At 44.3% G+C, this 17615-nt stretch overlaps 2 protein-coding genes and 1 pseudogene across 2 annotated transcripts in view; all 3 read right to left on the bottom strand.

The window, feature by feature from the left end:
* The window catches only part of LOC137635686 (zinc finger protein 107-like), a 135544-nt pseudogene that overhangs the window by 8933 nt on the left and 108996 nt on the right, over positions 1-17615 (bottom strand).
* Positions 1-17615, bottom strand: part of LOC137635684 (zinc finger protein 570-like) — a 99120-nt gene that overhangs the window by 55447 nt on the left and 26058 nt on the right. The window lies entirely within an intron of this gene.
* Positions 8176-11224, bottom strand: LOC137635683 (zinc finger protein 665-like). Its single transcript, XM_068368136.1, has one exon. The coding sequence runs from the start codon at positions 11075-11077 to the stop codon at positions 9425-9427; it is 1653 nt and encodes a 550-aa protein (XP_068224237.1). The 5' UTR covers positions 11078-11224; the 3' UTR covers positions 8176-9424.

Below are 17615 nucleotides of genomic sequence, written 5' to 3'. Positions count from 1 at the left end.
ACTTCCTGGGGGAAAGTGATGGCGGGACCAGTATGTGTTAAGAGCTCCAGGATTGTATACATAGGGAAAATGCAAATTTCTTCCAAATTTGTCAATTATTACTGCACTACATACAAACCCTTACCATATCTACAGTGGAGACTCACCGTTAGGTGGGTGCAAGTCCAAAAAACTAACTGGCTGTTGCCTGACCTGAGGTGTTACTCTGTGCTTCGCATGAGCTGTTTGGAGGCATCATGTCACCTCGTCGACTCTGAGAGCTAACGGCCTGGACAATCGTGCGAAGGGGTAAGAACTCTCACATCTATAATCTTTGCTGTTTTTTTTTCTTTATTCCAGATCACAATATCATATTTTATAGCACCTCCTTCTATGATGATTCTTGAGGAAACCTTCAGAGCAAAATGCTTTACCACAGTCAGTGCACATGAATGGTTTTTATTCCATGTGCATTCTTAAAAAATTTATCGAGTCTCTGTTATAAATTATATGTTTTGCCACATTCATGACACTGGAATAGATCTCTCATGTGATTTCTTATGTTTAGTGAGATATTTTTTTGAAGTAAAGAATTTGCTACAGACGTTGCACTTGTATGGCCTCTCTCCCGTGTGAAGTCTTGAATGTACAGTGAGATTGTGTTTCTGGGTAAATGTTTTACTACAGACATTACATTTGTATGGCTTCTCTCCCGTGTGAATTCTTGAATGTTTATTGAAACTTTGTTTTGTATTAAATGTTTTGCTACAGACATTGCACTTGTATGGCTTCTCTCCCGTGTGAATTCTCGAATGTATAGTGAGATTTGATTTTTTATTAAATGTTTTGCTACAGACATCGCACTTGTATGGCTTCTCTCCCGTGTGAATTCTTGAATGTTTATTTAGACTTTGTTTTGTATTAAATGTTATGCTACAGACATTGCATTTGTATGGCTTCTCTCCCGTGTGATTTCTTGAATGTATAGTGAGATAGTATTTTGTATTAAATGTTTTGCTACAGACATCGCACTTGTATGGCTTCTCTCCCGTGTGAATTCTTGAATGTTTATTGAGACAACTTTGTTTAATAAATGTTTTGCTACAGACATCACACTTGTATGGCTTCTCTCCCGTGTGAATTCTTAAATGTATAGTGAGATATGATTTTGTATTAAATGTTTTGCTACAGACATCGCACTTGTATGGCTTCTCTCCCGTGTGAATTCTTAAATGTATAGTGAGATGTGATTTTGTATTAAATGTTTTGCTACAGACATTGCACTTGTATGGCTTCTCTCCCGTGTGAATTCTTAAATGTATAGTGAGATGTGATTTTGTATTAAATGTTTTGCTACAGACATTGCATTTGTATGGCTTCTCTCCCGTGTGAATTCTTAAATGCCCTGCAAGATATGATTCATTAGAAAACGTTTTCCCACATTCACTGCATGTGCATCGCTTTCTAGCTAGAGCATTGGAGTTAACATTACCAAAGATCCTTTTTTTTATCTGCTTCTCCTTTATTTGATTCACCTCTTGATTCAAAACATCTTTCTGTAATAATTCTCTTCCACTGATTACACATGAAAGTCTTCCTTTTTCTTTTCCTTTATCCTCTTTCATAGCTGTCCCTAAGTAAGTGTCTACACTTTCCTCATCATCGACATTCTCTTTACAACTTAATGAACCGTTTTCACTCACTGATGCATCGTACTCGTAGGAATTTTTCAAGTTGCTTTCGCTGGAATCAAATGTTTCTGGCTCTACTTTGACTTCCATTTTTGAATCCAAGAAAAGAGCGCCATCATTAAAGAGAGCAACACTGCCAAATATATCATTATTTTCTGGATCGACTGCAGGTGAAAATAAATCTTCAATTTCACTTTTCATTGAAAATTCAAAAGGTGGTTCAGAATTCATTATCCTCTCCCTATCACAAGATGACAAACTCTTTAATATTATTTTCAATAGACTTCAAAGAGGAAATTAAGACAACTTCATATTCTCAGACATCATACTGTACAACAAAATCTTCCAACATGACCCTTTCCTTTCCAGTCTTACATCTCTTGCATATACCTTCAGTAGCTTACAAGCTTTAGCAGCAAGAGGTGGATGATTCCTTCCTTTGAGATGAAAAGTCTGGAAGAAAAGAAAACTACAATCAGTTGGAGAAGAGGAAAACTCAATAAAATTAATGAAGTTTTCTAAAAAATAAAATAAATTCATAAAGTTACGTAATTTGCATTTTTCCTAGACATACAAACCACAGACTTTGATCTGTGTTCTATCTGTTCTTGTTACACATTTCAGGCATCTAAAAATCTCATATCCTCTGTATATTCTATAATCCACAGTATTTCCTGTGACATCATTGGTTTCATTCTTTAAATAGTTTTTCCCTTGCTCTTCAAAAAGACAAAGACATTTCATCCATTGTCCTATTTTCATTACTGTACTTCCTCTCCAGTCATCATTAAAATTGTCTTGTTAATACTGCTATGCACCTCTGAGCCTTCCTCCAGAATTATGAACAGCAAAAGGATTTATAGTAATCTTGCAAAGACAGGAACATTTACCACAAACTCTTCCATATCACTCCCTCTACCTTTGCTTTGGTTCTACTGTTATGGCAAATTAACATTACTAACATAGGTTTTTTCTTTCTGGTTGCCTTTGTGTTGTCCAGTGCCTTCTCAAGAACAACAGATACCCTCCATCCCTGTGAAGATGGACCAGGAATTCTGCAATTTTAGACTGAGAGGGTCTGGATGAAGAATGACCTTTCATCCAGCACCAGCGTAAAAAAAAACTGCCCATTTGACTTGATAAACTTGACATGTAGAGCATCACATGGCTTAGGCTAACTAGATGAAAAGCCTTTTTACCTTGAGAACCTCCTGACAAGCTCCAAGCATGAAGATGAAGCATGTGGAGCCCCTGATGAAGACAATGAAAGTGAGGCTGTTTGAGTAGATCTGATGTCTCTAGCAATCTAACAGGAGGGTTCACTAGGACCTTAAAAAGGTCTGGGAACCAGTCCTTCCGAGGCCAGGAAAGACGACTGGTTACCCTTGCCTTGATAAAACGCCCAGATCAGAGACAGGGAGGAGCTGTACACCTGAAGACTTCCTCATCTTGTAAGTGGGCATTTGTCCTCATGTACTGGAGATACTTGAACGAAGGGAAGACGACTTAGTAACAAAAGTTCATTGCTATGACATGGAATAAGAATTGAAAAACAATACAAGACTGAAAAATTATTTGAAAAAATAAAGCCTCCCACTAATTGGGCACCCCTATATAAATACAAAACACAAGTACCTGGTTTTTTTTCTAGGGCACCCACACACCCAAAAAAAATAAATAATATATAAAAGTCCTATTTCAAAATACAGTGCCATTAGGTTTATGATGCAAATTTCTTAGCAATTAACACCAAGAATGAGCCTTTTTGGTCAAGGTCAAAGTATTCAAAGAAAGTTCCAAGCTTGTGACATGAGAAAGTTCCAAGCTTGTTGCCGTCTGCTGCCCTGGAGGACGACACTACAGTCTGCTGCCCTGGAGGGGGACACTGCAATCTACTGTCCCGAAGAGTACCTTTGAGTGTGCCTCTGCCCCTTCTTGTAGAGTGGCACTACCTGTACAGGAACTGTTGAGAGCCACTACCACCGGCTAGACTGATGTTTAGCACTGTCGTTTGCTGGCCTGGAGAGTGGAACTAAATGCTGCTGAGGAGAGAGGGGAACTGCCTCGGCTGTAGCTACTGGAACCATTTCTGGCCTACTGGCTTTGGCCGGGTTACCCAAGAACTGCTCCCCTAGTCCACTGTCTGCAGTCTCTGGCGGACTAAAGGGGTTAGTTGTCGGAACAAGCGAGGAAGCAAAGGGTCCACCTCAAGCAGGAGACTCCCAAAAGCCTGGTACAGGTGGGAGTAATAGTGAGAACCCTGGTACATTTCTTTGAGAAATCCTCAGTTCTTACCAGGATTTCCAAGGTCCCTATCCAAACATCAAGCCACAAAGTAGCCTGTATGGGAAGAAGAGGAGTTGGACGAGCCACGTCTAAGATCTCAGAATAGTTCCTCTGCTGCAGACAGGAGGTGGGAGAAGCTTGGTGGTAGAGCCGGAACGTTGGGAGGAGGAGAGCTCAGAGAGCTGTATGATGATCGTAGCCGTGGCACCCTTCACGCCCTGAGTCCAACGCAAAGGATGCACTAGTCTCTGAGGGCTTCTAGGTGCAAAAGACACCGAGTCTTTGCTCTCTCTGTTGATAAACCCATTGAGAATCCTGATGAGAGTCAGAACCTGACAGAATGCATGGTCCGACTCTTTCTGCTCTCCTTCCGACGTTGGACTTGGACTTGCAGCGAAGTCTCCTTTTTCCACCCCCCGAAAGCTCTTCTCCAGGTGGGTCGCGCACATCCCTCGAGTGACAGGCTGCATCTGTAGACTTGGAGGTTCTTGAAGAGTACTTAGGAAGAGTCTTGGAGTCCTTCGGTTCCTTTCGTGGAAGGAGGATGGGCTCAAGCATCGAAAGCTGAATTGTCATGTTCCTCCTGACTTCCATCGGTGGTGAACTCTCCGTGCGAGGGGAAACTTCCTCCGAAGGTGGAAGAGAGGAAGCCCCTCCCTTGCATTACCCCCCTCGGTAGTGGTGAGGTAGAACAGTGTCCGGTGGAAGATGCAGGAGCAGACCTTGATAGCCTAATAGGAGTCAGCTTTACCCTAGGGGAAGTAACCACATCTGAGACCTTCTTCCTCTTCAGGGGAGAAGCTCTGGTTCCTTACAGTAGGTCTGCTATAACTGTAAAATGCTCTGAAGAGCTGGCAGACAGAGCAGGCTTGAAGGCTTGCACCACTGCTCTGACCATAGCCCTGACTGACTGACGCACTGTCAGACAGATCCCCTGAAGGCCCTGAAGGGAAAGGGACCGACAGTTCCCTGAGAGGAGTCTCTGCTGTTGATGGATCCACCTTCGAGGAGGGCAGCTTCGGGATCCTGAACCCTCCTGTGGAGACCCCTCCTCCTTTCCTCGACGGTCGCACTATAATGCGTTTGCAGGGAGGGGAATGATGCGATGGTGAGTCGTCTACTCGATGTTCCTTAAAAGCTAGGAGCCTGTAGAACCTGCTCATGGCCATGGCGCAAGTGGGACAGTGAGCGCTAGCGGCCCGGAGAGCACACATGAGAAAAATAGCGTGCAGTAAGACGCTGAGCAGGATGATACTGGTGTGGTTTCTAGAGAATGCGCAGTACGACGCCACAAAGGAGGATGCTGGCGCGCAGTTTCCGGTAAATTCGTAGGAAAGCTCTGGCGCGCAGGTGAGCAATGATAAGCTGGAGAGTGCCAGCGAGCCAAAGGGTGCTGGTGAGGTGGAGAGAATTTTGGCACAGGAGAGCACTGTTGCACAGTCGACCACTGGTGCTTGGGAGTGGGGTGACGTACCAGAGAGCGCTGTTGGTTTGGAGAGTGCTTTCGAGCAGGAAAGCGTTGGTGAGCCTGATACCGAGGCTGCGCATGAAAGCACTGATGTCTCAGGAAGCGCTAACGAGCTTGAGCTGGAGAGTGGAGTTGCACTGGCGAGTGCTGGCGAGCTGGCAAACACTACTCTTTGGAAGGACAGGGCTGTGCTGGAGAGCGTTGGCAATCGGGAGATCGCTGGATCATTGGAGGGGGCAGAGGATGAGAAGGAGAAGGCTAGCGGTCAAGGGAACGTTAATGTTCTGGAGAGCGCTGACTTAGTGGAGAGAAAGACATTCAGGAAAGAGTGCAGGCTGGTGCTAACGTGCTGTTGGAGAGCACAGGTGCACTGCAAGGAGCTGGCAAGCTGGAGAGAGTTGCGCTCCGTTACACTTAGGTAGAACATCCGAGGATGTACAGGGGATGGGAACAGTAACGACAGGTCAGGAGGTCGACTGGAATGTCGAACTGGAACAGGGATGTGCCCTTTGGAAGGGCGAACATCCACCAATGGCGAACGTGATCGATACGCAGAAGAGTCCAGGGCTGAAGTCCGAGGACTAGCCGCAGCGTCGGTAGGAGAAGGACCAGGAAAGGGCAAAAGTCGAGGGCCAGAAGACCACTGAAGCGGCAGCTCCTCTGTGGGCGACGGCTGTGAAGACAAGGCTGAAGAGCCTTTTCAATGATGGTGAAGGGCAACCTTTAAGTCAAATCAGAGGGAGAGCTCTGCGACGTGGGATCAGCAAGCTGACCTTGATCAGCAATCCTCCGAAGAGGAGTCTCTATGAGAGAACTCACCCGACGGGAGAACCACTCATATGAGACACAGAAGATGGACTTAGTTTCCCCCTCGAAGGATGGACAGAACAGGGGGAACATAGTCGTCAGCAACAGCAGGAGAGTCTAGAGGGTCAGGGGCGTCGACAGCGGCCACAGAAGACGCCTCTGACACCACAACATCGACAAGAATTAGAGGATCCAACTCAGAAGTCAACGACGGCTGCACACTCGCATTGCGGACCCGGGAGCCGCAAGGACGACCACACCTGTAACACAGAACCCATAGACAAGGCCTTACCCGGGGGGAGAGGTGGGGCCACTTCGCTAGGGAAAACAACACCATCTCTTAAGCACAAGGGTTGGCAAAAATTAAAGTCTACATTACTGCTCGAGGGTCTCTCAGAAGAGCCCGAACGAATAGGAGCTTCGAAAGAAGGTCAGGAGGCAGAAGAAGAGATCTTGTGTTATTTTCCCTTCATACAAAGGAACCTTCGAAAGAGAAATATCCCGCTTTGACTTCTTCTTCCACCCTCGCCAAAATCTTTCCCACTGGGAAGCCGACCACTCCCGACGCTCATTGCACTTATAACCACAATCATACCGTTGACCTCTGCAGGTGGGAGAAAGGGTGTGGCATTTAGTGGCTATGGCTGACGTGAAGGTCCGTCAGGGTTAGCCTTCAAGTCCAGGGCAAGTATGCATGGTTGCACAAGTCAGCACAAACACACACTATTAAAGAGAAAGTATAAACAAAAAGCACTAATGGCAGTTCAAAATATAACTTGGTAAGGATGAAAAGCAGCAACAACCGTTTACCATCCAAGCCAGAAGCAAAGTAAGTTAAATCACCGGTGTGTGAGAGGGAGCGGTAGCAAGCTACCCCCCTATGCCCGCTAACTAGCGGAATGGCAAGTTAAACCTCATTAAATCTTAATGGCTCGTCATTTCAACTTCACTGAAAGTAATACCCCTATTGAATAGCGTAGGTTTGTATTCCAGTTACGGCACATACAAAGAATAATTCAAAGCTATCACTCAATGGCAAGTCAAAAAGGCAATGGAGCAGGAGAGAAGCAATGCCCGTTCTCCACCAAGCCAAAAGCAAAGTAGATGCTCAGCCCAGTGTGTGAGTGAACAGGGTAGCCGGCTACCCACAACCTTCCCGCTAACTGACGGGTTAGGTAATTATCCCTCACTAAAAGTCTTATGGCTCATCTTCCAGCCTCGCCGAAAGTAATATCCCTATAAACAGCGAAGGTATAGACAGAACAAATATTTCTTGAATGTTACATAAAAAAAAAATTTGCTTTTAATCCTTCAATCTTCTATTTTTCATATTCAAACACTGACAACTAACTTGACACGAAATTAGACCCAAATGATTGTACTTATTACAGTTAACATTAGGGTGAGCTATGAGTCCAAACATATTGGATTTCCAAAAACAAACCATGACAGCCTCTGGACATGATTACTGCTCTGTACCACAAATACAATCAATATACTGTAAACTTAATTAATAACATCAGATATCTAATTTCGTTAACTCACATTAATACTGAAACCTGTAGAATTTATTCTTAAATAAATTGGGTTATGGATTTTACCCACAAGACCCAGCCCTGGGACTTGGAATATTACTCAGCAAAATATCTTTAAATCTTAACTTCATTCTTGTGAAAACTGAATACAGTACTGTACTAAGAATGCTGTAAAATAATTTGATGAGAAACTCTCTCTCCAGAGAGACCAATGCAGATTGATATGTTTGAGAAGAGCATTTGTGGAAATGAAAGAGAAACCAAATAGTTAGATATTTTAATGAAGATTCTCCTCTCAAGGACAATCCAATGGAAAATTATAAAACCTAAACTAGTCACTAAGACCATAAAAGAGATCATATCAAGAAAATCACATGAATCTTAAAAAATAATGATACTTTTCTACCTTATTACTATACTGTACTTATATTCAAACTCCCAAAACAAAGCTATCTCCATACCATAGTACTTTGTAAATAATTGTATGGCCTCATATTCCAATATGAGCAGACTGGCCTTTAAATCTTCCTTCCCGCTAACATTCATAACTTCACTACAGTACAAGAAGCAGGTAGAATCATCCAGTATTACTTTAAAAAAGAGACAATGTCACCAGCATTGTTTCAAAAGGCTTAATGCTGTATATTATTCTCTAAGCTTTATTTAGGCTGTGACCAAGCCAATCAACTACTGCCCCTGCAACTGAATCAGCAGATATTTACAAGTTCAAACTTGATACAAATGTTTTTCTGTTAACGATGTTTTATTTCCTGGTTTTTATAATGCTTATTAATTCAACATTGTTATCTATCTTGAAATAATCTCATTTTTCTCTTATATAGTTTATTCTTTACATTTCTATTTCTTCACTGCACCAGACTGTCAACTATTTGGTCCCTTGGGCTAGTGGCAATTTGCTTTCGCACCTTGGCGCTTCTAATAGTGATAATTAGGCTAATATGACAAATTTGGAAATAATTTGTATTTTTCCTAACTATACAAACCTGGATCTCTTTACACTGGAGATGCATTTTGGCAACAGCTGGAACTAGCTGTAAAACTTTTAGCTACTTAGCGAAGGGAGAGCGAGAGTTGGACCAACCACTCTGGTCACACCACCACTTGTAACTGAAAGTCATTGTGCAATTGCGGCAGAACTTCCTGGGGGAAGGTGATGGCGGGACCAGGTTGTGTTAAGAGCTCCAAGATTGTATACATAGGGAAAATGCAAATTTCTTCCAAATCTGTCATTTATTACTGCACTACATACAAACCCTTACCATATTTACAGTGGAGACTCACCGTTAGGTGGGTGCAAGTCCAAAAAACTAACTGGCTAGTGCCTGACCTGAGGTGTTACTCTGTGCTTCGCATGAGCTGTTTGGAGGCATCATGTCACCTCGTCGACTTTGAGAGCTAACGGCCTGGGCAATCGTGCGAAGGGGTAAGAACTCTCACATTTCTAATCTTTGCTGTTTTTTCTTCTTTATTCCAGATCACAATATCAGATTTTATAGCACCTCCTTCTATGATGATTCTTGAGGAAACCTTCAGAGCAAAAAGCTTTACCACAGTCCGTGCACATGAATGGTTTTTCTTACATGTGAGTTCTTAAACGTTTATCGAGTCTCTGTTTTAAATTATATGTTTTGCCACATTCATGACACTGGAATAGATCTCTCATGTGATTTCTTATGTTTGGTGAGATATTTTTTTGAAGTAAAGAATTTGTTACAGACGTTGCATTTGTATGGCCTCTCTCCCCTGTGAATTCTTAAATGTTCAGTGAGATTTGATTTTCTATTAAATGTTTTGCTACAGACATCGCACTTGTATGGCCTCTCTCCCATGTGAACTCTTAAATGTACAGTGAGATTGTGTTTCTGGGTAAATGTTTTGCTACATACATTACATTTGTATGGCTTCTCTCCCGTGTGAACTCTTAAATGTACAGTGAGACTGTATTTCGTAAAAAATGTTTTGCTACAGATATTACATTTGCATGGCTTCTCTCCCGTGTGAATTCTTAAATGTACAGTGAGCTGTGATTTTGTATTAAATGTTTTGCTACAGACATCGCACTTGTATGGCTTCTCTCCCGTGTGAACTCTTAAATGTACAGTGAGACTGTATTTCGTAAAAAATGTTTTGCTACAGATATTACATTTGCATGGCTTCTCTCCCGTGTGAATTCTTAAATGTATAGTGAGCTGTGATTTTGTATTAAATGTTTTGCTACAGACATCGCACTTGTATGGCTTCTCTCCCGTGTGAATTCTTGTATGTATAGTCAGACACTGTTTTGTAATAAATGTTTTGCTACAGACATTACATTTGCATGGCTTCTCTCCCGTGTGAATTCTTAAATGTACAGTGAGCTGTGATTTTGTATTAAACGTTTTGCTACAGACATCGCACTTGTATGGCTTCTCTCCCGTGTGAATTCTTGTATGTATAGTCAGACACTGTTTTGTAATAAATGTTTTGCTACAGACATTACATTTGCATGGCTTCTCTCCCGTGTGAATTCTTAAATGTACAGTGAGCTGTGATTTTGTATTAAACGTTTTGCTACAGACATCGCACTTGTATGGCATCTCTCCCGTGTGAATTTTTAAATGGTAAGTGAGATGTGATTTTGTATTAAATGTTTTGTTACAGACATCGCACTTGTATGGCTTCCCTCCCGTGTGAATTCTTGAATGCATAGTGAGATATGATTTTGTATCAAATGTTTTGCTACAGATATTGCACTTGTATGGCTTCTCTCCCGTGTGAATTCTTAAATGCACTGCAAGATTATATTTATTAGAAAACGTTTTACCACATTCACTGCATGTGCATCGCTTTCTAGCTAGAGCATTGGAGTTAACATTACCAAAGAATCTTTTTTTTATCTGCTTCTCCTTTATTTGATTCACCTCTTGATTCAAAACATCTTTCTGTAATAATTCTCTTCCACTGATTACACATGAAAGTCTTCCTTTTTCTTTTCCTTTATCCTCTTTCACAGCTGTCCCTATGTAAGTGTCTACATTTTCCTCATCATCGACATTCTCTTCACAACTTAATGAACCGTTTTCACTCACTGATGCATCGTACTCGTAAGAATTTTTCAAGTTGCTTTCGCTGGAATCAAATATTTCTGGCTCTACTTTGACTTCCATTTTTGGATCCAAGAAAAGAGCGCCATCATTAAAGAGAGCAACACTGCCAGACCTATCATTATTTTCTGGATCGACTGCAGGTGAAAATAATTTTTCAATTTCACTTTTCATTGAAAATTCAAAAGGTGGTTCAGAATTCATCATCCTCTCCCTATCACAAGATGAAACACCCCTTAATATTATTTTCAATAGACTCCAAAGATTATATTAAGAATAAACTTCCTATTCTCAGACATCATACTGTACAACAAAATCTTCCAACATGACCCTTTCTTTTCCAGTCTTACGTCTCTTGCATATACCTTCAGTAGCTTACAAGCTTTAGCGGCAAGAGGTGGATGATTCCTTTCTTTGAGATGAAAAATCTGGAAGAAAAGAAAACTACAATCAGTTGGAGAAGAGGAAAACTCAATAAAATTAATGGAGTTTTCTAAAAAATAAAATAAATTCATATAGTACTGTAATTTGCATTTTTCCTAGACAAACAAACCACAGACTTTGATCTGTGTTCCATCTGTTCTTGTTACACATTTCAGGCATCTAAAAATCTCATATCCTCTGTAGATTCTATAATCCACAATATTTCCTGTGACATTATTGGTTTTATTCTTTGAATAGTTTTCCCCTTGCTCTTCAAAAAGACAAAGACGTTTCATCCATTGTCTTATTTCCTTTACTGTACTTCCTCTCCAGACATCATCAAAATTGTCTAGCTAATACTGCTATGCACCTCTGAGCCTTCCTCCAGAATTATAAATAGCAAAAGGCTTTATAGTAATCTTGCACATACACGAAAATTTACCACTAACACTTCCATATCACTCCCTCTACCTTTGTCTGGTTCTACTGTTATGGCAAATTAACATTAATAACTTAAGTTTTTTCTTTCTGGTTGCCTTTGTGTTGTCCAGTGCCTTCTTAAGACCTACAGATACCCTCCATCCCTGTGAAGATGGACCAGGAATTCTGCAATTTTAGGCTGAGAGGGTCTGGATGAAGAATGACCTTTCATCTGGCACCAGCGTAAAAAAAAACTGCCCATTTGACTTGATAAAATCGACAGGTAGAGCATCACATGGCTTAGGCTAACTAGATGAAAAGCCTTTTTACCTTGAGAACCTCCTGACAGGCTCCAAGCATGAAGATGAAGCATGTGGAGCCCCTGATGAAGACAATGAAAGTGAGGCTGTTTGAGTAGATCTGGTCTCTCTAGCTATCTAACAGGAGGGTTCACTAGGACCTCAAAAAGGTCTGGGAACCAGTCCTTCCGAGGCCAGAACGGAGCGATGAGGGCCAAGGGAAGACGACTGGTTTCCCTTGCCTTGATAAAACGCCCAGATCAGAGACAGGGAGGAGCTGTCCACCTGAAGACTTCCTCATCTTGTAAGTGGGCATCTGTCCTCATGTACTGGGGATACTTGAACGAAGGGAAGACGACTTAGTAACAAAAGTTCATTCCTATGACATGGAATAATTGAAAAACAATACAAGACTGAAAAATTATTTGAAAAAAAAAGCCTCCCACTAATTGGGCACCCCTATATCAATACAAAACACAAGTACCTGTATTTTTTCCTAGGACACCCACACACCCCCCAAAAAAAAGAAATAAAATATAAAAGTCCTATTTCAAAATACAGTCCCATTAGGTTTATGATGCAAATTTCTTAGCAATTAACACCAAGAAAGAGCATTTTTGGTCTAGGTCAAAGTATTCAAACAAAGTACCCAGCTTGTGACATGAGAAAGGTCCAAGCTTGTTGCCATCTGCTGGCCTGGAGGGGGACACTGCCATCTGCTGGCCTGGAGGGGGACACTGCCATCTGCTGGCCTGGAGGGGGACACTGCCATCTGCTGCCCTGGAGGGGGACACTGCCATCTGCTGCCCTGGAGGGGGACACTGCCGTCTGCTGCCCTGGAGGGGGACACTGCCGTCTGCTGCCATGGAGGGGGACACTGTCGTCTGCTGCCCTGGAGGGGGACACTGCCGTCTGCTGCCCTGGAGGGGAACACTACCATCTACTGTCCCGAAGAGTACCTTGAGTGTGCCTCTGCCCCTTCTTGTAGAGTGGCACTACCTGTACAGGAACTGTTGAGAGCCACTACTACCGGCTAGACTGAAGTTTAGCACTGTCATTTGCTGGCTTGGAGAGTGGAACTAAATGCTGCTGGGGAGAGAGGGGAACTACTTCGGCTGTAGCTACTAGAGCCATTTCTGGCCTACTGGCTTTGGCCGGGTTACCCAAGAACTGTCTGCAGTCCCTGGCGGACTAAAGGGGTTAGTTCCCGGAACAGGTGAGGAAGCAAAGGGTCCACCTCAAGCAGGAAACTCCCAGAAGCCTGGTACAGGTGGGAGTAATGGTGAGAACCCTGGTACATTTCTTTGAGAAATCCTCAGTTCTTGCCAGGATTTCCAAGGTCCCTAACCAAACATCAAGCCACAAAGTAGCCTGTATGGGGATAAGAGGAGTTGGACGAGGCACGTCTAAGATCTCAGAATAGCTCCTCTGCTGCAGACAGGAGGTGGGAGAAGCTTGGTGGTAGAGCCGGAACGTTGCGAGGAGGAGAGCTCAAAGAGCTGTAGGATGATCGTAGTCCTGGCACCCTTCAGGCGCTGAGTCCAAGGGAATGGTCTTCTAGGTGTTTCTAGGTGCAAAAGATACCGTGTCTTTGCTCTCTCAGTTGATAAACCCATTGAGAATCCTGATGAGAGTCAGAACCTGACAGAATGCATGGTCCGACTCTTTCTGCTCTCCTTCCGACGTTGGACTTGGACTTGCAGCGAAGTCTCCTTTTTCCACCCCCAAGAGCTCTTATCCGGGTGGGTCGCGCACATCCCTCGAGTGACAGGCTGCATCTGTAGACTTGGAGGTTCTTGAAGAGGACTTAGGAAGAGTCTTGGAGTCCTTCAGTTCCTTTCGTGGAAGGAGGAAGGGCTCAAGTATCGAAAGCTGCATTGTCATGTCCCTCCTGACTTCCATCGGTGGTGAACTCTCCGTGCGAGGGGAAACTTCCTCCGAGGGTGGAAGAGAGGAAGCCCCTCCCTGGCATTACCCCCTCGGCAGAGGTGAGGTAGGACAGTGTCCGGTGGAAGATGCAAGAGCAGACCTTGATAGCCTAATAGGAGTCAGCTTTACCCTAGGGGAAGTAACCACATCTGAGACCTTCTTCCTCTTCAGGAGAGAAGAAGCTGTGGTTCCTTACAGTAGGTCTGCTATAGCTGTAAAATGCTCTGAAGAGCTGGCAGACAGAGCAGGCTTGAAGGCTTGCACCACTACTCTGACCATAGCCCTGAACCAGGGCTGCTGACTGACTGACACACTGTCAGACAGATCCCCTGAAGGGAAAGGGACCGACAGTTCCCTGAGAGGAGTCTCTGCTGTTGATGGATCCACCTTTGAGGAAGGCAGCTCCGGGATCCTGAACCCTTCTGTGGAGACCCCTCCTCCTTTCCTCGGCGGTCGCACTGTAATGCGTTTGCAGGGAGAGGAATGATACGATGGTGAGCCATCTACTCGATGTTTCTTAAAACCTAGGAGCCTGTAGAACCTGCTCATGGCCACGGCGCAATAGGGACAGTGAGCGCTAGCGGGCCAGAGAGCATACAGAAGAACAATAGCGTACAGTAAGACGCTGAGCAGGATGATGCTGGTGCGGTTTCTAGAGAACGCGCAGGCGCGAAGTACGACGCCACACAGTAGGATGCTGGCGCACAGTTTCCGGTACATTCGTAGGAAAGCTCTGGCGCGCAGGTGAGCACTGGCAAGCTGGAGAGTGCCAGCGAGCCAAAGGGTGCTGGTAAGCTGAAGAGAGTTTTGGCACAGGAGAGCGCTGTTGCACAGTCCACCACTGGCGCTTGGGAGTGGGGTGACGTACAAGAGAGCGCTTTTGTGCAGGAGGGCGTTGGCGAGCCTGATACCGAGGCTGCGCAAGAGAGCACTGATATCTCAGGGAGCGCTGTTGCGCATTGGACCACTGGCGCTTGGGCGTGGGGTGACGTACAAGAGAGCGCTGTTGGTTTGGAGAGCGCTGTTGGTTTGGAGAGCGCTCTCGTGCAGGAGAGCGTTGGTGAGCCTGATACCGAGGCTGCGCATGAAAGCACTGATGTCTCAGGGAGTGCTAACGAGCATGAGCTGGAGAGTGGAGTTGCATTGGCGAGTGCTGGCGAGCTGGCAAACACTACTCTTTGGAAGGACAGAGCTGTGCCTGAGAGCGTTGGCAATCGGGAGATCGCTGGAGCAATGGAGAGGGCTGAGGATGAGAAGGAGAAGGCCAGCGGTCAAGGGAACGTCAATGTTCTGGAGAGCGCTGACTCAGTGGAGAGAAAGACGTTCTGGAAAGAGTATTGAGTGCAGGCTGGCGCTGACGTGCTGTTGGAGAGCACAGGTGCACTGCAAGGAGCTGGCAACCTGGAGAGAGTTGCACTCCGCTACACTTAGGTAGAACATCCGAGGATGTACAGGAGATGGGAACAGTAACGACAGGTCAGGAGGTCGACTGAAATGTCGAACTGGAACAGGGATGTGCCCTTTGGAAGGGCGAACATCCACCAATGTCGATCGCGAACGATATGCAGAAGAGTCCAGGGCTGAAGTCCGAGGAATAGCCGTAACGTCGTCAGGAAAAGGACCAGGAAAGGGCGAAAGTCGAGGGCCAGAAGACCACTGAAGTGGCAGCTCCTCTGTGGGTGACGGCTGTGAAGACGAGGCTGAAGAGCCATTTCAATGATGGTGAAGGGCAACCTTTAAGTCAAAGCAGAGGGCGAGCTCTGCGACGTGGGATCAGCAAGCTGACCTTGAGCAGCAGTCCTCCGAAGAGGAGCCTCTATGAGAGAACTCACCCGACGGGAGAACCACTCATACGAGAGACAGACGATGGACTTAGTTTCCCCCTCGAAGGATGGACAGAACAGGGGAAACGTAGTGGTCAGCAACAGCAGGAGAGTCTAGAGGGTCAGGGGCGTCGACAACGGCCACAGAAGACGCCTCTGACACCACAACATCGACAAGAATTAGAAGATCCAACTCAGAAGTCAACGACGGCTGCACACTCGCATTGCGGACCCGGGAGCCGCAAGGAAGACCACACCTGTAACACAGAACCCATAGACAAGGCCTTACCCGGGGGGGAGAGGTGGGGCCACTTCGCTAGGGGAAGCAACACCTTCTCTCAAGGACGAGGGTTGGCAAAAATTAAAGTCTACATTACTGCTTGACGGTCTCTCAGAAGAACCCGAACGAGTAGGAGCTTCGGAGGAAGGTCGGTAGACAGAAGAAATCTTGTGTTATTTTCCCTTCATACAAAAGAACCTTCGAAAGAAAATATCCCGCTTTGACTTCTTCCGCTCTCGCCAAAATCTTTCCCACTGGGAGGCAGACCACTCCCGATGCTCATTGCACTTATTACCAAAATCACACCGTTGACCTCTGCAGGTGGGAGAAAGGGTGTGGCAGTTAGTGCCCATGGCTGACGTGAAGGTCCGGCAGGGTTGGCCTTCAAGTCCAGGGCAAGTATGCATGGTTGCACAAGTCAACACAAACACACACTATTAAAGAGTAAGCATAAACAAAAGGCACTAATGGCAGTTCAAAATATAACTTGGTGAGGATGAAAAACAGCAACAACCATTTACCATCGGAGCCAGAAGCAAAGTAAATTAAATCACCAGTGTGTGTGAGAGGGAGCGGTAGCAAGCTACCCCCCTATGCCCGCAAACTAGCGGAATGGATAGTTAAACCTCACTAAATTTTAATAGCTCGTCATTTCAGCTTCACTGAAAGTAATACCCCTATTGAATAGAGTAGGTTCGTATTCCAGTTACGGCACATACAAAGAATAATTCAAAGCTATCACTCAATGGCAAGTCAAAAAGGCAATGGAGCAGGAGAGAAGCAATGTCCGTTCTCCACCAAGCCAAAAGCAAAGTAGATGCTCAGCCCAGTGTGTGAGTGAACAGGGTAGCCGGCTACCCACAACCCTCCCGCTAACTGGCGGTTTAGGTAATTATCCCTTACTAAAAGTCTTAAGGCTCATCTTCCAGCCTCGCCGAAAGTAATATCCCTATAAATAGCGAAGGTATAGTGACGGAACAAATATTCCTTTAAAGTTACATAAAAAAAATATTACTTTTAATCCTTCAGTCTTCTATTTTTCATATGCAAACACCGACAACTAACTTGACCCGAAATTAAACCCAAATGATTGCACTTGGTACAGTTAACATTAGAGTGAGCTAAGAGCCCAAACAAATTGAATTTAAAAAAAAAAAACCATGACAGCCTCTGGACATGATTACTGCTCTGTACCACAAATACAATCAATATACTGTAAACTTAATCAATAACATCAGATATTCAATTTAGTAAACTCACATTAATACTGAAACCTGTAAAATTGTTTAAATAAATTGGGTTATAGATTTTACCCAGAAGACCCAGCCCTGGGACTTGGAATATTACTCAGCAAAATCTCTCTCTCTCTCTCTCTCTCTCTCTCTCTCTCTCTCTCTCTCTCTCTCTCTCTCTCTCTCTCCAGAAAGACCAATGCAGATTGCAATGTCTGAGAAGAGCGATTGTGGAAATGAAAGAGAAACCAAATATTTAGATATTCTAATGAAGATTCTCCTCTCAAGGACAATCCAATGAAACTTATATAACTAAACTAATAACTAAGACCATAAAAT

The sequence above is a fragment of the Palaemon carinicauda genome, unplaced genomic scaffold, assembly GCF_036898095.1.
Source record: "Palaemon carinicauda isolate YSFRI2023 unplaced genomic scaffold, ASM3689809v2 scaffold16, whole genome shotgun sequence".
NCBI lineage: Eukaryota > Metazoa > Arthropoda > Malacostraca > Decapoda > Palaemonidae > Palaemon > Palaemon carinicauda.
The sequence above is the reverse complement of the archived record's forward strand: the minus strand, read 5'-3'. Positions and strand labels throughout refer to the sequence as shown.